We start from the raw sequence: 22991 nt of genomic DNA on the forward strand, positions 1-22991 counted from the left end.
GCTATGAGGAAAAAAAAAAAAAAACACAGCAAAGTCAAAGGGAGAGAGAGTGATGAGGGGAAATGTTTTCTATTGAATGGTTAGGAAACGCCTCCTGGAGGAGTTGACGTGGGATCTGACCCGATGATGTGAGAGCGAGGCAGCAATGCAAAACCTGGGGGAAAAGCATTCCTGGTGGAAGGAACAGCCAGTGCAAAGGCCCTGGGGCAGGATCAAGCCTGGGGAGTGTTTGAGGAATTGAGGAACAGCCAGAAGGCCTGTATCACTGGAGATGAATGAAGCAAAGAGGATATCACACAGGGCCCTCAGGGACCACATCATGCAGGCCTTGTGAGCCATGGTGAGGACTTTGGCTTTTACTCTGAGATGGAGCCATGAAAGAGTCTGAGCAGAGGAGGGGTACAATCTGAATAGAGTCTGACAGGATCTCCCATTGGCAATAGGCTGTGGGGGGAGGGGAGGGGAGGAGGTGAAGGTGGAGACAGAGAGACACCCTCCCCATTTTACAGATACAGAAATAAACGGAACCTCACAAAAGGCCAGCAAGGGGCTCAAGCCTGCACAGCTGTTGAGCAGCAGTGCCAGGTTGGCAGGCTGGGTGGCACTTGAGTCTCGTGCAGCCGCTCCCACCCGGCAGCCCAACTGCTCACCCCTCTTGGAGCCTCAGTGTACACCTGTAAAATGGGGACACAGCTCAGTGGTGCAGGGTTCTCCAGCAACATGCTAGCTTCAGACATGCGCGCCACCTCAGGATTCAGTGGAGCCTTCACTTTGTAACCTTGTGAAGGTGCCTTCCTCTCCTGAGCCTCGGTTTTCCCAACTGTAATTTGGGAAGCATTAACCAACGTCTGGGTGTAGCCTGGTGGTTAAGAGCGCAAGTTCTGGCGTCAGATTTGGCGGGGTCTGAGTCCTTGCTCTGCCACTTGCCAGCTCTATGACTTTCGGCAATTAAACACCCTCTTTCTAAGCTTCGCTTTACCTCATCTGGAAGATGAAGCTCTTAACAGCACCAGTTCCAAGGGGTTAAATGAGATCATGCAGGTAAAGCGCTTAGCACAGCTCCTGGCATACATCGGGCACTCAATAAATGATCATTATTATTACTGACGGTAATGCCCACACCTCTGGGTGGGTGAGAGCCTGGGAGAGTGCCTGGTGGTACGCGGTTGGCGTTCGACAAAAGTGAATTCGCTCTCTTTTCTCTCATGTCCGCCGGCTCCCGGGGGACCCAGGCATTCCGGCCTCCGGCCGCCCCCCCACGCCGGCCCTTACAAAGGTCCTCATTCATGCCTGGCGCACAAAGCAACCCATTCACCCGGGTCCCTTGGGCTTCCCGCCCGCGGCCGCCCCCCGAGCCTCGCCATTGGTCGCGCTCCTTGCCTGTCAGGCCTCGGATCCCGCCTACGGTCTCGCCGCCTAGCTCCACGCTCCGGCCGTTCTTTTCCCACGGCTGGCACACTCCGGCAACTTCTGATTGGCCCCGTCCGGCAGCCGCTCCTCTTGATTGGCGAGCGCGTCCCCCGTGGGCGGGGCCGTAGTTTGTCGCAGCTGGCGCCGATTGGTCCCCGTTGCGCTTGTGTGGGCGGGGCTTTCCTGGCTGGCCCGCCCCTCTTTCTCCCCAGGCCGAAGCCTCTGGACTGCCCTGGAAGCCGGTGAGTGCCCGGGGCCCGCTGCCGGCCCGAGGTGGCGAAGTGGGACTGGGCCCCGGGAGGCTGCAGCTTCCGGGCTGCGCTCGGGGCTCCGGAGGCCGGCGCGAGCTGCGGGGGAGGGGCGGGGACAGGGACACTCACCTTGGACAAGCAGCCCGACAGCAGCGGGGGGCGAAGGGAGGGGGGTGGGGCGGGGCGCCTAGTCTCCCCCAACTGGAGCTCCTACAATATGCGAGGCCGGGCCAGGGTCGTCGCTGGAGGCCCCAGACCGATTCCGCTGGTGGAGAAACTGAGGCTCGCTTTGGGACCTTGGACGCTTGAATACCTGAGTCATTGCCTTCAATCCCCCGCCCCCAGATGACAGTGTTTCTATTTCCACGTGTAAAAATTGCGGACCAGAGACAGGGACCGTCATGACTGGCAGAGCAGAAGGGTGGGGAGAGACATCTTTGAACCCCCACGATGTACTGGGTGCTCTTATTTTTATAACTAAATAATTACCTTTAAATTATATTAACTCGAGATGGGTTGATATTGTACCCGTTTTACAGGGAGGGAAAACAGGCTGGACAGAGGCGGTGGTTGCAGGGGGACCGGGTTGAGAACAACACTTCGGAGACCAAATGTGTGTTGGGTTCCTTAACCTTGTAAATCCCACAGGAGTCCCCTAAGGAAGGCTGTAGCCCCTAAGGCGTAGATGGGGGAGCAGGTTGAGAGAGTTACCAACTGGGAGGAGGAAATGGACATCTTTGAGGACTTACTACACATTCCTCCCAAATCCCCTCTTTAGAATGGCAGAAAATGGCCTGAGCTTGAATCCCAGCTCTCCCTCTTACTGGCTGTATGACCTTGAGCAGGTTACTTCGTTCACCTCTCCATGCCTCAGTTTCCCCATCAGAGAAATGGAGATGCTGATGGTCCCTATCTCATTGGTTTTTGAGAGCATTTTATGAGTTTGGACAGCTGTTCTAAAAGCAGGAATACACGTGGCACACAGTAGGTGCACTTACCACTATTTAGTCCTCAATTCACCCATGAGAGGACTGAAGCTCCAGAGCCTAGAAAAACATTTTGTCGTCTTCTTTGGTACTCCTAGTGCTCTCTGTGTGGTCCCATTTCCAGGGCTGGGGAAACAGAAGTTCAGCGAGATTAAATGATGTCGTGGGGTATTACTAGTTTAAGCGCTGGGCTGGGCACTTTCTCCCACATCGGTTTATTCATTTCATTGGCCTCAATTCGCGGAGAGGAAGGCCGACGCCCAGAAAACTTGAGCGGGATTCGAACCCCTGGAGTCCTCAGCCCTCTCCGCGGGTCCTTGACCTTTGCTCGCCAGAAGAAGGAGGGGTCCCGGTACTGCTGCTGCTGCCGCCCACCTGGCAACAGGCTTATCCCCGCCTCCCGCCCCCCACCCCATCCCCCTGTCTAGGGCCTTGCAGCTCCAGGACCCGCCCCCTTCCCGAGCCGGGCAGGTGCTGGGTGACATCAGAGCCGGGCTCCCTCCCGGTGACGCGACGTGGCCCCGCCCCGTGCTGGACCGCGGAGGTAGCCGCACCTGAGAGCTCTGAAGAGGACGGGGGATTCCCGTGCCCCCTCCCCATCTTCCCGCTTCCTGTACCAGCCGGCGTCCCCCAGGTAGCTCCGAGGATCCAGCTCCGCAGGTTGAGGGGACAGCTACACGGGCACTTGGGTTTCAAGGAGCTGGGGGTTGGGCGCTGGGATTCGGGGATCTGAGGAGCTGGGCTGGGGGGCCAGGAATCCCAGGTCTGATTAAGGACGGCTCTGGAAGACTGGGCTCCTAGGTCTGGAGGGAGGAAGACACTGGGGCCAGGACTCTGGGTCTGGGAGCCGGAGTTTGTGGGTCTTGAAGGAGGAGGGGACTAGAGACCCGGACTCCTGGGTCTGAGAAAGGAGAGGGCTGGAGGCTCACATTTCTGAGTCTGGGGGCAGAGAGGACCCCTGAATCCTAGCACTAGACTGAGGTCAGAGGACTGGATGCCAAGGACCCCAACCCTTGCCCCAGGGGCGGATCCCTGGCTCCTTTTCCTTTCCAGTCTCTGCCCCTCCCAGGGCAGGTGCTTTCACCTGCACTGGTGACAGAAATGAGCCCTGGCAGAGGTGTTCCTGCCAGCTAAGGAGGGTGGGGCTGCCAGAGGGGCAGGCCCACCTCATCAGAGCTGTTATCAGCCCTCAGAATCTAGATGTCCCAGGCATCCTCAGCTCCAGCCCGCCTGCAGTGAGGTGAGGGGGCTCTGACTCATGGGTCCAGCGTTGGAGAGGGCTGAGAGTTCCGATTCTTGATTCCTGGAAGAATGGGCTGCTGGGGGCCCAGACTCCTGAGTCTGGAGGAGGAGGGAGCTGGGGGCCTGGACTCCTGGGTCCAAGGGAGGAAGGAGTGGGGGCCCAGACTTCTGGCTCTAGGGAGGGGAAGCATAGGGCTGGGTGATTGCAAAAACTCCCAAACCCTTCGTGGTCAAAGGCCGAGGGCTGGAGAGGAAGTGGGTGGGGTGAAGGTGGGGGTAAAGTCCTAGGGGTGGGACTTGTCTCTGAACGGCTCAGGGTCGCACAGGAGGCCTGGGGTGAGCCTGGGCAGCTTGGGCCTGGGAAGTGGAAAAATGGCATCTGACGGTGGGATAAGTCTGCTGTTTGAGTGCAGGGGCCTTGGGTTTGAGGCCTGAGAGCATCAGGACCAAACGTCACCGGCTGAGGGTGGGGGCTGGGACTGCTGGTGGTGAGGAGGGGGTCTGGAGGAAAGAGGGATATGTGGCCTGGAGCTCAGTTTCCAGGTGAGGGAGAGAAAAAAGCCTGATGGGACCAGATCTGGGGATGCCCTAAGAGGAGCTGAATGTTTGGAGGGATTTCTCCGGGGATATGTCACAGAGGGGAGGGGGCCTGGAGGGCAGAGGTAGAAGCACTGAGGTGGGGGAGACAGAACGTAGGGGGATTCCTGTGACTGGTGTGGCAAGGCAGTAATGTGGCCGTTTGAGGCAGTGGGAGAGAATTGAGGCTGACTTTTTTTCCTGACGTGCTTAGACTGCTCTAGAGTTGCCGTAGTCTGTTCACTACTGGTCTATGGCTCATTTAAGGGTGGGGAGGGGTCTAGCACAGGCTGGCTCCCCCAGTGCCTTGTTATCGAGCCCAAAGCTCATCTTGGTTGTGACTGTCTGAGACTAAAACTGTCTGAGACTAGATGACCCCCAGACCAGGAGCTCCTTAAAGCAGGGTGCCGACTGACTCATCTCTGGGTCCCCAGACTCACTTTGGGCAGAGCCTGGTGAGGACAGGCTACTTGAACAGCCTCAGGGAATGCTGAGTGAATGCAGAAGTGAACGAATGGTGCCAGTCTCCCCATTATAAAGAGAAGGAAGCCAGCTCACAGGGAGGGAAGCCACTGCTAACCAAGGGATGAGATTCAGGTCTGTTCTGGGGTAGGCCAGAGGTGGTCAGGGAACCTTAGTTACAGAAATCAGGATGACATCCTCCTAGTGCTCAAAATGTGAGGTCAAGGTCCTCATCATGACCCTATCTGACCCCCTTTGTCCCTAATCTTACTTTACCTACCACCCTTTCCCCCAGATCACCTGGCTCCAGCCATACTGGCCTCTCACAATGCCATAGACATACAGGGATACTCCTGCCCCAGGGCCTTTGCACAAGCTGTTCTCCCAGCTGTAATCCCACCCTGACATTCCCATGGCCTGCTGCCTTCATCTCCCTCAGGTCTTTATTTAGATGTCACATCAGAGAGGCCTTCCCTGGCCACCCCAATTAAAACTTCAATGACCCTCAATCCTAACATCCCCTGTTCCCAGGTTCATTTTTCTCCTTGGCATGTATCATCTTTTAACATACTATATAATTTACGTATTTATCTTTGAATCTGCCTCCTGGGATTTGAGCAGCGCAAACTCATAGAGATACAATGCAAGCCAATGTGTAATTTAAAATTTTCTGGCCACAGTAAAAATAAAAAAGTAAAAAGGAACAAGTGACATGAATGTTAATATTTTATTTAACTCAGTGTATCCAAAATATTACCAGTGCAATATGTCATCATAAAACACGAATGAGCTTTTTGTTGTACTGTCTTTGAAACTGGGTGTGTGTGTTATGCTCAGAACCCACCTCAGTTTGGATTCTCCATTTCAACTTTCCAGTAGCCACACTGGGGCGAGGCTCCAGTGATAGCCAGAGCAGGGCTAGAATGTAAACACCTCAGGAAGGAAGGGATCTTTTTCTGATGTGTTCCTTGATATATGGCTGATGCCTTGAACAGTGCCTGGCTCACAGTCTGGGCTTATTAAGGAGTTATTTTTCTTTAATTTATTTTATTGAAGTGTGGTTGATGTACAGTGTTGTGTTAATTTCTGCTGTACAGCAAAGTGATTATATTCTTTTTCATATTATTTTCCATTATGATTTATCACAGATATTGAATATAAGTCCCTGTGCTGTACAGTAGGACCTTGTTGTTTATCCATTCTATATACAATAGTTGGCATCTGTTAATCCTAAACTCCCAGTCCTTCCCTCCCTCACCCCCCACCCCTTGGCAACCACCAGTCTGTTCTCTATGTTTGTGAGTCCGTTTCTGTTTGGTGGGTAGTTTGTGTCATAGTTTAGATTTCACATTTGTCTCTGTCTGACTTATTTCAATTAGTATGATAGCCTCCAGGTCCATCCATGTTGCTGCCAATGGCATTATTTCATTCTTTTTTTAATGGCTGAGTAGCATTCCATTGTACATGTGTACCACATCTTTACCCATTCATCTGTCAATGGACGTTTAGATTGTTATTAAAGAACTATTGAATTGGGAATTTCCTGGTGGTCCAGCAGTTAGGACTGGGGGCTTTCACTGCCCTGAGACCCTGAGATGGGGGAATTAAGATCCTGCAAGCCGTGTGGTGTGGCCACGAAAGAAAGAAAGAAAGAAAGAAAGAAAGGAAGGAAGGAAGGAAGGAAGGAAGGAAGGAAGGAAGGAAGGAAGGAAGAAAGAAAGAAAGAAAGAAAGAAAGAAAGAAAGAAAGAAAGGAAGAAAGAAAGAAAAAGAAAGAAAGAAAAGAAAAAGAATTATTGAATGAATTAATGGGTAGAGAGGTGAATGGATGGAATAAATAGAAAAGATCTGTGGACCCGTTTTGCAGAAGTGTAAATCGAGGTCTGGCGGAGAAAAGCAGTGGCGACTGCCTGGGGGCCGGGGGTGGGGATGGAGCCCCCCCTGACCCCCGGCCTCTGCTCTCTCCCTGCAGACCATGGCAGCAGTGACCGTGTCGGTGCCCGGGCGGAAGGCGCCCCCCAGGCCGGGCCCAGTGCCCGAGGCGGCCCAGCCGTTCCTGTTCGCGCCCCGCGGGCCGGGCGTGGGAAGCGGGCCCGGGGGCTCGGCCACGTCCCCGCAGGTGGAGTGGACGGCGCGGCGCCTGGTGTGGGTGCCTTCGGAGCTGCACGGGTTCGAGGCGGCGGCGCTGCGGGACGAGGGCGAGGAGGAGGCCGAGGTGGAGCTGGCGGAGAGCGGGCGGCGGCTGCGGCTGCCGCGGGACCAGATCCAGCGCATGAACCCGCCCAAGTTCAGCAAGGCCGAGGACATGGCCGAGCTGACCTGCCTCAACGAGGCCTCCGTGCTGCACAACCTCCGCGAGCGATACTACTCCGGCCTCATCTACGTGAGTGGCCTCCTTCCTCGTGGGGGCATTGCCCGGGGTGGGGGGCTGGGTGTCAGCACCCCAGCTTGAAGCAACGTGAGGCTATTTATACTCTTTATCCCGTGTTGTGGGACTCTGCCTCCCCTTAGTTGCCAAATGATAAATTATGGGATTATCAGGAGTGCCTCAGACGCCACTGGGGGCGATCCGTAATATTACAGGCTAGATGCTCCTTATTATTTTCCTGAAGTTAAAAAAATTCTGAATCGTGGAATATAACACAACCAAAGGTTTTGAGAAAGGGGTATGGATCTGTAGTCACAGTTCTTGGGAACCACTGAGTATGGAAAGCCACATGCCTGGCTTTGTGCACTTGTTTCCTTTCACCTTACAAATAGTGGAGACTTTCATCCCTAGAAGGAAACTGAGACCCAGAGAGGTTTAATAACAATAAAAACTAACATTTATTAAGCATGCACTAGGCACTCTAAACTATATTGTTTCAATACATTTGCACAGTTTTAAAGCATTTTGTCCCCATTTTACAGATAAAGAAACTGAGGCACAGAAAGGTCAAGTTCCTTGACCAAGGTCACCCAGTCGGACTTGGCAGACGTGGGTAGTCGGGTTCCAGGCTCCACCCCTTTGCTCTGGTGCCTCTTAGGATTAAGCCGGGATCGATGATAGTGAGGTTGACTATGGTCTAGTCTCTGTTAAGCATTCAGTGTCTCATGCTGGAGTAGGGCAGCAGTTCTTAACCCTGCCTTCACATTAGAATCACTCAAGGAATTAAAAAAAAATACTAACACTCCACCCCACCCCACCCCATTGAAAGGAGGCTCTCTGAGGGTGTGACATGGACACTGGCCTTTTTAATAAGCTTCCAGGGTGGTTCTAATGGACAGCCAGAGCGTTATTCAGAGCAAACAGGATTAGAGAGAGTGACAAGGAATGTCAACAATAATAATGAGAAATCATGACCATGGGTGGCCAGCAAATATTTATTGAGCACTTATGATGTGCCAGGTACTGTTCTAAGTGCTGCGTGTGGGTTATCAGCTCACTTCTGGGCCGTGGACTTGTTCTTATCGCCTGTTTTAGGAATGTTAAGTGACTTGGATCCCAGATCACATGGACACAAAGGATTTGAACCCAGGCAGCTGGCCCCAGAGTCATGCTCCAGACACCAGCTTAGAGGGCTGGGGTCTCACTACCTTGCTCATTTCAACTGGCCCCACAAGAGAAAACACAAAATCCCTTGCTAAAACCCTAAAAGGAAAAGTGCTGATTTTATATTTTTTTTAAAAAACCACAAAACTTTAATGAAAATAATAAAAGAAAATTTCAATAAATGATGAGATGTATCAAAAATTAAAAATAAATAAACTGGCTCCAGTATCCTCCCCATTAAAGGTCACAAGCACAAGATTAGGATATTTTTATGAAATCGAACTCCCATTTGGGGAGGAGACTGAAGCTGTGAGAGGGCCAGTGGCTGGCTCAGGGCCCCTCAGCTTTTGGTGGCAGGGGTGGGATTTGAATTGAGGGCTGTACTGGGCCCTTCTCATTCCTCACCTGCCTTTGTGAGCCCTGGGAAAGAGGCCTCTGTTCAGGCCACTCCCCTGAACTTCACCAAAGACAGGGGATGAGAGGAGCACCCAAAAGACTGAGCCACCCTTTTCCTGTTAATAAACATTCTGAACCCTCACGGCAACTTTGTAAGGTATCTCCTATCATCCCCATTCTGTAGGTGGGGACACTGAGCCTCAGAGAGGGGCCAGGACTTGGACAAAGCCCCACCAGCTAGGAACCAGCTTAACTGGGATTTGAACCCAGGCTGTCTGACTCCAGATACCACATTCTATCCACTGCACTAGGAAGTTTATTGGGAAAGTTCAGGGAGTAAAAATGGTGAGGCCTGAGCTAAGGCTGTGGCCTGAGAGCCAGAGAATTGGGACCTGACAAATGAAAGTGAGATGGAAGATTCTGGAAGCCCAGACTGGAAGCAAATTGGGCCTTAACATTATTCATTGGCACTTAGCAAGGGCCTGCTTTCTCTGTTTCGTGCTGTCCTAAACTTCTTTCCAGTATGATCTTGTTGACCCCCCTCTCCACATAAGGCTGTGAGGTAGGGGTTATCACCTCCTTTACCCACGACTTGGAAAGGAGAAGCCTTGGCCCTAGAGTAGTTAACAGCTAACATATTAAGCATGCACAGGGAGTTCCCTGGGGGTCCGGTGGTTAAGACTGCAGTGGAAGCATGGGTTCAATCCCTGATCAGGGAACTAAAGTCCCAGCACGCTGTGTGGCAAATCAATCAATCAGTCAGTCATGCACAGGGCTCCAGGGCCCACACTGAGCCCCATATTTGCAGCGTGAACTTGTGAATGGCGCCCAGCGGGCCTCTGTGGAAGTGCTGTTCCGGTCCCCGTGTGATGAGAAAATGGGACCCAGAAAAGTTAAGGTGCTTGCTCAAGCCACCCAGCTAGAAGGTTCGATTCATGCCCCACCTTGCGCGTCCTCAGGCCATGCTTAATAAGTATTGACTGGCCAACTGGTGAGGGGGAAGACAGTGCTTCCCAGTGCAAGGAGTGGGGTTCCAGAAACCCAGTTTCTGCTGCTCATAGGCTATTTGGCCTTGAGGGGCTCAGGGTCTCGGTCTCTTCACTGGGATGCTCGGGGCAGGAAGGGAACCCATCTGCTGTACACTGGCCGTGCCCTTTGCTCTGTGAGGTGCTGGAAGATGCATGGTGGTGTATCACTCTCAGCATCCTTCTAGATCGTGGGGGTCAAAAGCCTCATTTTTCCAGGGCTGGCAGCTGAGGCTCGGAGAGGGCAAGCCCCTTGTGCCAAGTCACGCAGGCCTTGAAGCCCAGGATGACACGGGATCCAAGTCTGGGTGAACTCTTAGCTCCCAGGTGGGGTGGGAACGTGAGCATCCGCGACTGCAGTGCCTTTCAGGGGCCCCACCTTGGGCTGGCTGGGTTTTATTCACTGCCTTCCTTAATCCCCACAGCCTCTGTAATGAGGCGGGGAGGGTTTCTCAGGGAAGAAACCGAGACTGTGGGGAGAGTTGCTGGGCTGAGGAGGGGTAGTTGGACCTGGTGGCTCTGCCTTTGGAGCCCTGAGGGCTGGGGCAGTCCCTTGCAGCCAGGTTTCCACAGCTGTGCCCCGGCCACTCATGTGTCCCCGAGCCTCTCTAGGTACATCAGCCTCTGCCCTTTGCCCCCGGGCCTTGGCAGCCAGCTCGGGTTCCGTCTGGGGTGTTGCCCTGGTGACAAAGTATGGCTGGCAGGAGGGGGCTGGGGTGGGTGGTAGTGTGGGGGGGGGGGCTCCTCCGCCAGCCAGGAGTGGGGGCCTGGGCGCCAACAGCCATGAGATACCCTCCCTGGGAATGTGGTCTGGCCGCCCCGCCCTCTGAGAGCTCCCGAGAGCTGCTGGCAGGGAGGGCAGACACCCAGCAAACCGGTTGTTCTGCTCCAGGCTGGCCACCCACCCTCCCATCCTTAAAAGCTTGGCACCTGGGAGGCCACACCCTCGCTCTGCTTGAGAAGCTCGAGCTATCTGGGAGCTTAAAGCAGTTCTGCTACTCACCAACAAGTAAACGGCTAGCCATTGAACGAGCTAAGTAGCTAACTAGCTGGCTAAGTAGCTAACTGGTTTCATAGTTAACTAGCTAAGCCCCTCAGCAGCTCTCTGGCTGGATTAGCTAGCTTAGTCCAGCTAACTTCACTAGTTAGCTCTCTAACTAGCTAAGGTTAGACTAACTAGTCTAACTAGTTGGCTTAGCTAGGTGACCGGCTAGCTCTCTAGCCATCTAACTACCTCTGTCCGTCCTAAGTGCCTCTTGTCTACCCGAGGCTCCATCCAAGCTGGAACAGTTCTTAAACCGTTACAAGGGTCCTGAACTCCCGCCCAATGCATGTGTGGACACATTCAGGACGACTGTGAACTTGGGTGCAAAAAACAATTAATCTTTATTTTCACGCACCTCGAACCTGAAATTTAGCATATCCTCCAGTAAGAGGGAACCACCAAGACGGTCGTGGCAGCAGGTCCTGTGAGTCTGTTATCAGCAGAAACCGCAGACATGCTTTTGTCGCGTTTCAGCTGCTACAGATATGGGGAGCACCCTTCCAGAAATATTCTCTGCATATTCATAAAATATTTTTCTCGCACCCCTTTCAATGCAAGCAATTCTTACCTTGTTTCCTTTCCATAATAATGTTTTGGAGACAGTTCTCTATCTGTATACAGTACACCAAAAGCATCATAGGAATCCATTGTACAACCATGCATCCAGACCGTTTCCGGTCTTTCACTGTTTTAAAGAATGATGCTACAGATGAACTTGCACACGGTCCTTTCATGTGTGTGTGAGTCCAAGCAGTGACAGGACTACAAAGCCTACATTCTCTCTCCATGTGACTCCTCATCCATACAGGACCTTTGTGCAGTTTGGAAAGCTTACTTTCAACCATCAGCCTGAAACTGTAACGAATATTCAGGTCTACATTGATATGGTGTGAATGGCAGCCCCTTTGCCGGAATTCCTTGTGCAGTGCACAACCTGCCCAGCGGTACACGGCAGCCCCATGCTGCCCCCTGGGCCACAGACAGGCAGCTAGCTGAGGCCCTCTCCCTTCTTGCCCACTGCAGACGTATTCCGGCCTTTTCTGTGTGGTCATCAACCCATACAAGCAGCTTCCCATCTATACAGAGGCCATCGTGGAGATGTACCGGGGCAAGAAGCGCCATGAAGTGCCACCCCACGTGTATGCAGTGACTGAGGGGGCCTACCGAAGCATGCTGCAGGGTGAGTGTGGTGCTGGCACTGCTGGAGGTGCCTCTTCAATGGGGACTGGGCTGGGGGTCAGGATCAGATGACAGGTCAAGGATTTCAGACTCTGTGAGGCTTCTTTGTGGGGCAGGAGGGAACACAAATGGAAGGCCGAATGGGCAAGGCTCTGGGTCCTACCAGACAGGCCCCTTTTCATCCATCTCACTGTTCACCCCTTCCCTCAACAAGTATCATTTGGAAGCTCATCGATGCCAGGTTTCTGCAAAAATTCCTCTTGAAACAGTGATTCTTAAGAGTGTGCATTCAACATTTATGTTGTTGACATGATTTACATTGTCATGGGTGAATGGCTGCCCCTTAGACAATGGGCAGCATGGGGTCGCTGTGTACAGCTGAGCAGGTTGGGCACTGCACAAGGATGCCCATCAGAGGCCTGCCATTCATCCCATGACAATGTTGATCAGTCCTGGCAAAATTCTGTAATTCCTATGTAATATACATAATACACTCCTTATATATTTATTATAGGTCATCTATTTTAATAAATATTTTGTATATATTAAAAAACATATTAAACATTTTAAAATTTGTATCTTTCTATCATATGACATTAATAGTAGGCGGCAATATATTTATATGGTACATATTATATCACCTACTATGTGCTATATTTACAAGGCAGTGGTTCTCAGAGTGTGGTCCCCTCTCTAGCAGCCTCAGCATCACTTGGGAACTTGCTGGAAATGAAAACTTGGCCTTTACCCTCCACCTGCAGAGTCAGAAAGCCTGGGGGAGGCTCAACAGTCAGTGTTTTCACCAGATCCCTGGGCTCCTTCTGGGGATCCTGATGCAGGCTCAAGTTTGAGATCCACTGGTCTAATCCAGAATATATCATATACCTGGGAATTTCCTGGTGGTCCAGTGGTTAGGACCTGGCGCTTTCACTGCCATGGCCCCGGTTCGATCCCTGGTCAACTAAGATGCTGCAAGACCCACAGCACAGGCAAAAAAAAAAAAGAATATATATATACACACACACACACACATATACCCACACACACATATACCTGTATTATGCAATGAAAATATTTATATATAATGTTTTTATAGTCACATCATAAATTTTTATTTGGTCAGAGGTAACACTTATTTGGTTATATAATCTAATTTGTTATATATTTATTTTTATAATACTTTTCAGTTATTATCATATACTAGTTAATATAACTTAGAAATAAACATACAAGAAAATAAGAGTACTTACTCTGGGTCAAGCACTTTTCAGGGATGAACATTTAATGTCACAGCAGCCTCATGAAAGAGGTGTGCTTATTATCCTTGGTTGCCAGATAGGGAAACTGAGGCACAGAGCAGCACAGTCACTGCCCACCATCCACTTGTGGGTGGGTGGCTGAGATGGGGTTTGAACCCAGGGCCCCCCAGCCACTGCCTCCCTGTAGGCCACGCTGTGTATCACCTCCTCATCCTGGTCTGGGTGCAGTGAGTTTTGATGTGTGACCCTCCTGGATTCTAATTCCCGACCCCGACTCAGCCTCTTATTTGCTGTGTGACCCTAGGCAAGCAGCTGTCCCTCTCTGAGCCTCAGTTTCTTTCTTTCTCTTTTTTTTTTTTTGCCATGCCACAAGGCTTGCAGGATCTTAGTTCTCCAACCAGGGATTGAACCTGGGCTCCGGCAGTGCCGAGTCCTAAGCACTGGACAGCCAGGGAATTCTGCCAAGCCTCAGTTTCCTCATCTGTAAAATGGGTACAGTGAACTCCAACTGAACAGAGTGTAATTCATTCAACAAACTTCAATTTGAGCCCCTACCATGTGCTGCCTTGTGCTGAGCATGTGGAATTCAAAGACATGAGAGTCCCAGGCTCAGGCTGGAATCCAAAACAGGCCACAAAACAGTATTACATACTAGCTAGTGTACTTTAAAAAGTTGTTTTTGAACATTCTCTGTGAGTTCTGACTATAGCCCTGTGAGGTGGGGGCTGTTTCGAGCCCCATTTTTCAGATGGGGAAAGTAAGGCACAGAACACCTCAGAGACTGACCAAAGGTCACACAGCAAGGCGGGGAGGTTGCTGGGCCTTGAACCCATGTCTGTATGGCTCGCAAACCAGGCTGCTAACTCGGAAGCCCTGTTGAATGCAGCCCTCTCTCTGGCTTAAAATCACCCAGAGACCTGCCCTCCTGAAAAACCATCCAGCACCCTTAACTGTGGTATCCAAACCCATCTGAATCATCTCCAGCTCTGCCTCCTCCCCCAGCCTCACAGGCCTCCTTCCTGTCTCTCAAACATCTCCAACTCGGTCCCACCACAGGACCTTTGCACTGGCTGTGCCCTCTTCCTGGAATGCTCTTTCCCTGCTTCCTCATCCTTTAGGGCTGAGCTGAAATAGCTCTTCTTCTAAGAAGCCTTCTGGCCCTCGACCCCTGCCCTCAGTCACTTCTTAGGACTTTAGACCAGGGCTTCTCAGTCCTGGATCTGTTGACATTTGGGCTGGATGATCTTTGGAGTGGGGGTCGTCTTGTGCATTGTAGGCTATTTAGCAGCTTCCCTGGGCTCTATCTGTAAAGCTTGTAGAAGCCCCCCTCCCAGGTTGTGACAACCAAAAATGTCACCAGACATTGCCAGCTGTCAAATCATCTTCATTATTAGTTTATGTGCTTTTTATCCCCCACTCAAGTGGATGCTCCATGAGAGCAGGGACCTTGCCAATTCCCACTGCCCTCAGTGTCTTGACACTTAGTAGGTAGTCAGTGTGACTTTGCTGAAGGGTTGTGTCGAGCCCAGGGTGAGCAGAGGAGATGATGGGGACTGAGCCGTGCTCTCTGCCCTCAGGTTGGGCAGATGACCCACCAATGGGCCACCAGTCACCATCACTACCATTCTGTGACCTGTTTTCTGTTAGAGGCTGAGGTCCAGGATCTCACTCTCATGTCTTTGAATTTCACACACTCAGCACAAGGCAGCACATGGTAGGGGCTCAAATTGAAGTTTGTTGAATGAATTACGTGCTGTTCAGTTGGGGTTTGTTGTCTCCATTTTACAGGTTAGGATACTGAGGCTCAGAGAGGGAGAGCTGCTTTCCTAGGGTCACACAGCAAGCAAGAGGCTGAGTCAGGGTTATGTATTAGAATGTAGGAGGGTCACATGTCAAAACCCAAGCTTTTCCTTAGCCCTTTGGAAGGATTTTGAAAAGACGGTGGCCAGCATCTCGCTGGAGAAATCCTCCCAGGTGACACTTCCTCCTCTGTCCCCTACAGATCGTGAGGATCAGTCCATTCTCTGCACGTGAGTAATCCTGAAGGACTTCCTGGAGGAAGCGGGGTCCAGTTGGGCGTGGCTCTTCTTGGAATTGGCGGGGCTTACCTGGTGACACTGCTGACCCTTTTTGCTTTCCTTTGTGCCCCCCCTTAGCGGGGAATCTGGGGCCGGGAAGACAGAAAACACCAAGAAGGTCATCCAGTACCTTGCCCACGTGGCATCATCGCCAAAGGGCAGGAAGGAGCCGGGTGTCCCGGTAAGTGACCTGCCTTGGAACGTACTTTGGACCCTGCCACCAGCAATGCCCCCTCCACCTCAGGCTCTGCTTCTCCCCATAACTAACTCCCTGCCTCCTTCATGGAAGGACACAGTTGTGGGCCTTCTCCTGGTTGCCTGTGCCCCCTGCGTCCCTACTATGTGCCTGATATAGTGCTGGGAGCAGAGGCAGGGTGGACACAAAAATTTCAAGGGCTAGTCCTTGGCCTCGCTGGCTGCCCCTTGGAATAGCATGTGGCACATAGTAGGTGCTTACATTCCAGAGCACCCACTGTGTGTCGGGCCAGTTTAGCTTCCTGAAATGCCCAGGTTTGCTTTATGAGCGAGCATTTATATAGCTCTAGTCCCTTTGCTTATTTTACCATGACACTCCAGTGAGGTGGGTGTGGTTTTCCTGTGTGAAGATGGGAGACCAAAGTCCCAGCTGGGGTGAGTCGGCCGTCTGAGGTCACACACCCAGGAAGGGCTAGCACGGATTCCAACCCCGGGCACTGTGGCCCCCCCACCCAGGCCGCCCCGCTCCACATGGCCCGTTTCCCCAACCCCTCATCTCTCTGCCCCACCCCACTCACCACCTAAGACTGCCGGTTCACCTGTGTCTGTCCACGTTCCATGTGCTGTGTCCTGGTCCGTGTCCCGGTCCGTGTCTCGTGTCCTGTGACTTCCTCAGGCCTCCGCCAGCACCATGTCTTATGTGAGTAGCAGGGAAGCATCTCGAGTCCTGTCACCCCTGATACCACCTGGGTCACCCCAACCCACAGTCTTCCCAGCAGACAGGGCCCCCTCAGGCACTGATGGTCACCCCTGCCAGGAAGCCATATTGCCACGTCCTACTATGTGCACACCTGGCTCCACACTGTCATTTCACGCAACCCTCCTGTGTGCACACAGGCCCTCCCCCAACACACACACATACATACACTGTTGCTGATGGCGGCCCTACTGCACGCACACACCCAGGGCCCATGCTGCCTTTTAGTGAGGTCCTACTGCGCGTGCACAGACCCCAACCACACAGCCATTTCTGTTAGCCCTATTGTGTCTGTGCGGAACGTGAAACAACCCAGAGGCCAAAACTACCATTTACTGTTGATTTGCTGAATGCATGTAGAGAGAGCCCACAGACACCACGAATTCACACAACACACAGACACCCGCTGACAGTTATGGAAGGCCTGATGTGTACACCCAGCTCAGGCTAGTGTCTGAGGGCTCACAGGACATTTAAAGAGATAGTTGGTGTCTTTGCGAGCCTGGCTAGGAAAGAAGGGAAGGGGATTGCCTTTTACTGAGTGCTGCTCTGTTCCTGGCTCTGACACCGAGGTGACTGTAGGGAAGTTCAGAATAAGATCCCTACCCATGGGGGTGGGGGAGAGATAAATTGGGAGTAGGGGATTAACAGGTGCATGTTACCATATATAAAATAAACAACAAGGATTTACTGTATAGAATAGGGAACTATATTTAATATCTTGTAATAAACTATAATGGTTAAGAATGAAAAAAAGAATATAGGTGTATACATATATATGTATAACCAAATCACTTTGCTGTGCACCTGAAACTAAACACAATATCATAAATCAACTATACTTCAATTTTAAAAAAAAAGGTTCCTGTCTTAAAAAATAATCCCTACCCATGGATCAGCCTGACTGGGGAAGAAAACTACCAAACTGCCAAACAGTTTGAGGCACTTTATATAGATGGTATAGGTTTTTCTTTAATTAATCCCGCAAGTGTTACGAGTCCATATTCACTGTGACAACAACAAAAATCAGATAAAGTGAAATTCTTCTTTCGTTTTCTCAGTCCTCCTTCCTTGGAGTGTCTTACACTGTTGACGGTTTAATGTGTATCCTTGCAGACCTTTCTCTAAATGTTTACAAACATGTATAGAAATAGGAGTCTTGTTTTGTGGCGGTTTTTTTCTCAATTTATTTTTTATTAATGAGATCCCCTTGTAGGTGTTGTCCTGCAGCTTGCTTTTTTTGTTTTGTTTCCACTCAACAATGTATCTTGGAGATATTTCCTCATATGTTTCCTCGTTCCCTTCACAATACACTGAAGGGCAAGACCCAGATGCGGGAAAGTGGACACACACCCAGGTACACACAGGCCCCTCCCCCACAGACACTCAGCCAGCTGTGACACAGACCCCTGAGCTGGGCCACCCCCCCACCCCTTCCCACACTGACGTGCTCTCCCCCGCACCCCTGCAGGGTGAGCTGGAGCGGCAGCTTCTTCAGGCTAACCCCATCCTGGAGGCCTTTGGCAACGCCAAGACCGTGAAGAATGACAACTCCTCCCGATTTGTGAGTGTTGGGGGAGGGTGGTGGAGGGGAGGCAGGATGTGTGGGTCTGTTGAGGGAGGAGGGGGCTGAGGGCTGGGGACCGGGTCCTGGACCTTGAATTCCCCCGCCCTGCCCCCACTGGAATCTCATAATTGGGATGGGGTTCAAGTGGAGGGAGAAAGTCGAGAGGCAGCCCTGGCTCTGGAAGGGTCACTTTCCTCCCAGGGGGTGCTTTCCAGGCCTGCGGGACCCTCTGCTAAGTCCCTACACCCGCTCCCCTCACAGGGCAAATTCATCCGCATCAACTTCGACGTTGCCGGGTACATCGTGGGCGCCAACATCGAGACTTGTATCCTCTCCCCGCCTGGAGGGGCGCCTGGGGTTGGGGGCTCAAGGGGTGGCGGCTAAGGAGGGCAGCCCTTGAGATCTCACTGCTTACGGAAAACAGGCGTCCACACTCGCTGGGGACCCTGGCTCCCCGCTGCTCAGAAACGGTGCCTCAGTTTCCCCCTCCGCAGAAGGGGAAGGATCCTAGAACCTCAGGACCAGGCAGACGCAGCATCTCCACGTGGAAGGAGAAGGGCGGGGCCTCCCTAGCTTTTAGTAGGCCAGCCCAGCCTCGCTGTGGGGCGGAGGGTTGACTATGACTTAACCACAGGGAAAGGATGCGACCACAGTCAGCAAAAGGGGAAGGCGTGCGGGGCCAAGTGTGTGGGCACCGGCGCCAGCTTCCAGAGTCCTCGCCCCGTGGAGTCACACGGGACAGGCTTAATTCCCAGCTGTTGGCACACGTGGGAAATGTTTTCTACCAGGCACGCTCATCAGAGACTCTACGCTCAGGGTTTTTACTGGGGGCCGGTCACATCGGCACCCTCTGTCTGGCGCGTACCCGAATTCTAGAGTCCCCCGAAGAAAGGCAGGTATTCAGCAGAAACCATGTTGTTTTGCACAAACAGTTTAAGTGCAGGGAGCCCCTCCTATCAGCCAGGGAAGCCTGGGAACCCTCTTGAAATCCAGATTCCCGGACACCTGCCAGAGGCGGGCCTTGCAAGCCGGCTGACTCAGGCCAGATGTGCCAAACCTTTCCCACACAGGTGGCACGCACGCTCAGTAGGAATTTAAAAGATAAAACCCAGACGCTCCAGGTGTGCAGAGCTTAAGAGAACGCGTGAAGAAATCACACCGACCCGAGTTCGAATCCCAGCTCTGCTGCTTTGAGGCTGTGGCAACTTGGGCACGTGATCTGACTTCTCTGGACCTCAGTTTCCTCCTCTGTAGAAGGCGGTGGATCGTAGAACCTACCCTTGAAGGGTCTGAAGGACAATGTGAGGCAAATTCTTAGCTTGGTTCCCGCCACATCATAAGCACTCAAGAACACGCTATCTGGGAATTCCCTGGCAGTCCAGTGGTTAGGACTCTGGGCTTTCAGTGCCGAAGGCCCGGGTTCAATCCCTGGTTGGGGAACCAAGATCCCACAAGCCGCATGGCGCAGTCCAAAAAAAAGAAAAAAAAGAATGAGCTATCATTATTAGAAATGAATGATTAAATTAGCACTGTCCTTATAATGTTAATATTGTTGGTTAATAATTAATTGCAATGTAGATGATATTAATAACAAGTGATATCCCCATCCCCGGGGTGTCCTCCCCCCGCCCCTGGTATCTGGAGGGAGGTTGAGAAGCAGCCTGTTGGTGAAGGGTTGTTCCTAAGAGGGCTTAGAGAGTAAGGAAACGGGGATCTTGCTGTCAAGCGGCTGAGCTCTGTGTACCCTGCTGCCGCCTGGTAAACTGCTTCCTTGGGCTCAAGGTCTCATGTCCCCTGCAGCCACCAGCTCCTGATCCCCACAGTTCCTGCGTCCCATCAGCCCTCTGCATCCTGGTTCCTGCTCACACAGCTGCTTAGAGCTCGCGGCTCTCCCTGCCCCCCGCCCCCATCCATCCTGCCATCCCGGGCCTCCATGGACCCCGTGGTTCCAGCAGCCTCTTCCATTCACATTTGTCTTCTCAGCCTGCCTCCAAATGCTAACTTTCTCCCACCCACACGCCGCATCCAGTGGGCTGCCCGCACCAGGCACAGCTCTCCTGCCCGGCTGTCTCCGCCTTGGGGCCAGTGACCAGCCTGTGGACTGATGCTTGCGGGGCAGGTGCCACCCCCGGGGTCAGACAGATGGATCTGGGGCTCAGCCTGACCCCTCAGCACCAGTGTCAGCGTGACCAGCATTTCTTGAGGCTTTACCACATGCCCAGCGGTGTCCTGAGAACTCTCCCTACGTTAGCGCAGTTCCTCGTCTCCATAACCCTGTGAGACAACGCTGTTATCCCATTTCACAGAAGAGAAAACCGAGGCTTGGGGCTGTCATCACCCCACGCTGCCCTGTGGGACCGCCTCCCCGGGTCCTCCCCATCTCACCCAAGCAGGTTATAGTGCCCCAGGGTTTTGTCAGTGGTTTTCAGCCCTTCTTGCGCAAGGCTCCCCAAGACAGGCCCTGCAAAATACGTGCTTGGTGGTCCATGAGTGTAGGACACGGTCGGCTACATCAGTTATAAGGTGTTTTATTTTCCTTTAAGGCATCTTGCCAATTTTCCGCGTGTAAACGTGCCATGTGGCTTTCCCAGAAGGGAGAAGCTGACAGCCCCTGTAGCCACGTGGGGCAACTGAGGCTGGGAGGGTCATGATGGCAGGAAGTATTCTCATCCACAGCAAACCAGGCACTGCTCCCGTGTTTGACACATAGTAACTCATTTACCCCCACCGCACCTCATAGACTCACGGACGGGTGTTAGTATCAGGACCCTTGCACACAGGAGGAAACTGAGGCATGAGGCTTAAGTGACATGTGTCCAAAGCCACTGGTCCACTTAGCGGCCAGGTCACCGGCCGGGGCTGTGAGTGACTCCACTGTTCCACGGGATAGCGGGGGTCCCCTGCCCTGCGGCACCTTGACTCACCCCCCCGCCCAGACCTGCTGGAGAAGTCTCGGGCCATCCGTCAGGCCAAGGATGAATGCAGCTTCCACATCTTCTACCAGCTGCTGGGAGGCGCCGGGGAGCAGCTCAAGGGTCAGTGTGCGATGGCTTCCCCTGGGGTCTGGGTGTGAGCCACGTTTGGGCCCCTGGGGCGGAGGACATGGGAGGCGCTAACCTGTGTCAAGCTCCTGCTTTGTGTCAGGCTCCTGCTGGGTGGTGGATTCGCTGGCCTCGCCTCCTGGATCCCGCCGCCCCTGGTTTCTGCTGCCACCCCCAGACTCCGCTGCCCTCTGGTTCCCGCTGTCTCCTGGGTCTTGCTCACGCCGGCTACGTGGCCACGTGGCTCCCGCCCACACTCACTTCTCTCCTGAGACTCCTGGGCTCTGCTTACTCCAGCGGGTGCTGTGATGACTCCAGCTTTGCCGCCTCGTGGTTCCCGTGATGATTGTGGTTTGCGCGGCTTCTGGGCTCCCGCTGCCTCACGGTTCCTGCCTGAGATTCCTTCTGTCTCCTGCTCTGCGCTCCTCCGGCCTCTGGCTGCAGAAACGCCCCAAGGCTCTCTCCTCTGCGGTGGCCCCGCTGCCCTGTGGCTCCCTGTCATTCTGGCTCCTTCCACCCTGTAGCTTGGGCTGCCTCCTGGCCCCTCTGCATCCAGCCTCCTGCTCACGGTGGCTTCCGAACCCACATGCTCTCTGCCACTGACCCCTGCTGTCTCATGGCTTCTGCTAACTTGGGCACCTGCAGCCCTGTTGCTTCTGCTGACGGGCGGCCCTTGCCTGCTCTGGGCAATTCCTCGACATGAGAATCACTGAAAGGAGGGAAGAGGAAAGGTCTAATATGTGCTAAGTACCCACGTTATGCCCGGCCCTTCCCACCAAATCTGTGAAGAAGACATCCCCACTGATTTGACAGAGGAGGAGACGGAGGTTCCTAGTGGGGAAGTGATGCTCATCCCAGGGTGGCCATCAAGGAAGCCTGGTTGTAAGTCTGACTCTACAGCTCATTCTTGACCTTGGCCTCCACCTGTTACCCCTACAGCTGACCTCCTCCTGGAGCCTTTCTCCCACTACCGCTTCCTGACCAATGGGCCGTCGTCTTCTCCGGGCCAGGAGCGAGAGCTCTTCCAGGAGACCCTGGAGTCCCTGCGGGTCCTGGGGTTCACCCACGAGGAAATCACCTGTGAGTGAGCCGTGAGCCCAGAGCACCCTGCAGAGGGTGGGGGTGGACACTGCAGGGGCAGGCACGGGACCTAGCCATTCATTGCTCAGTTTGAAAACTAAAACAGGGAACGGGGGAGGGAGGGAGCTTTAAATAGGGGCTAGGGAAGGACACATTGAGATGATGATGTTTGCACAAAGGCCTGGAGACCTGAGGGTATGAGCATTGGTGCTAGCACTCCAGGCAGGGTGGAAACAGCATGTGCAAAGGCCCTGAGGCAAGAAAGGCATGGCATGTTTGAGGAATTGAAACTTCTCAAGGGACTTCCCTGGTGGTCCAGTGGTTAAGACTCTGCACTTCCACTGCAGGGGGCACACGTCTGATCCCTGGCCCGGGAACTAAGATCCCACATGCCTCACAGCCAAAGAAGGAAAGAAACTTCTCAAATGGATTCAATTAGTCCGTGGCCCAGGGGAGTGGGGAGATGGAGCCACAGAGACAGGTGGGGCTTCAAATGCCAGCCTGAGGGGTGGGACTTTGTCCTGAGAGCACTGGGGAGCCATGGGAGGGCTGGGAGCCTCGGAGGGGCAGCTCTGGGCCGTGTGGAGGATGGACGGGAGGGCAGGAGGAGGCTGAAGCGAGGGTGCAGGGAAGAGCCTGACCCTGGCCCTGGGTCTGCCCTGGTTGGTCCGGGCTTAGGGGCGCTGGGGTGAAATAGCCCCTCAACCATGTTATGCTGCTTTGTCCCTCACCTTTCTCACCAAACAGCACGTTTTGACAGCAGTTCTGCTGTGGTACTGCGTGCCTTTGCCAGGGCTGCCATCACAAAGCAGCATAAACCGAGTGCCTTCAACAAGTGACACTGATCATCTCCCAGTTCTGGAGGCCAGAAGTCTGAGATCAAGGTGTCGGCGGGGTTGGTTGCTCCTGGG

At 53.1% G+C, this 22991-nt stretch overlaps 1 protein-coding gene across 6 annotated transcripts in view; it reads left to right on the plus strand.

Moving 5' to 3' along the window:
- Positions 1–1632: 1632 nt before the first annotated feature.
- MYH14 (myosin heavy chain 14) overlaps positions 1633–22991 on the plus strand; it is an 87425-nt gene continuing 66066 nt past the window's right edge. Inside the window, exons 1-10 of one of the 6 annotated variants that reach the window (XM_057711220.1) lie at positions 1633–1652; positions 6899–7309; positions 11948–12104; positions 15365–15392; positions 15519–15621; positions 16312–16335; positions 17864–17956; positions 18221–18284; positions 20896–20994; positions 21940–22080. In XM_057711220.1, coding sequence (XP_057567203.1) covers positions 6902–7309; positions 11948–12104; positions 15365–15392; positions 15519–15621; positions 16312–16335; positions 17864–17956; positions 18221–18284; positions 20896–20994; positions 21940–22080 — 1117 coding nt within the window. In that variant the 5' untranslated portion in view covers positions 1633–1652; positions 6899–6901. The other 5 variants (XM_057711218.1, XM_057711221.1, XM_057711219.1 and 2 more) reach the window with 5 other exon arrangements.

Source organism: Hippopotamus amphibius, chromosome 16, assembly GCF_030028045.1.
Source record: "Hippopotamus amphibius kiboko isolate mHipAmp2 chromosome 16, mHipAmp2.hap2, whole genome shotgun sequence".
Classification (NCBI taxonomy): domain Eukaryota; kingdom Metazoa; phylum Chordata; class Mammalia; order Artiodactyla; family Hippopotamidae; genus Hippopotamus; species Hippopotamus amphibius.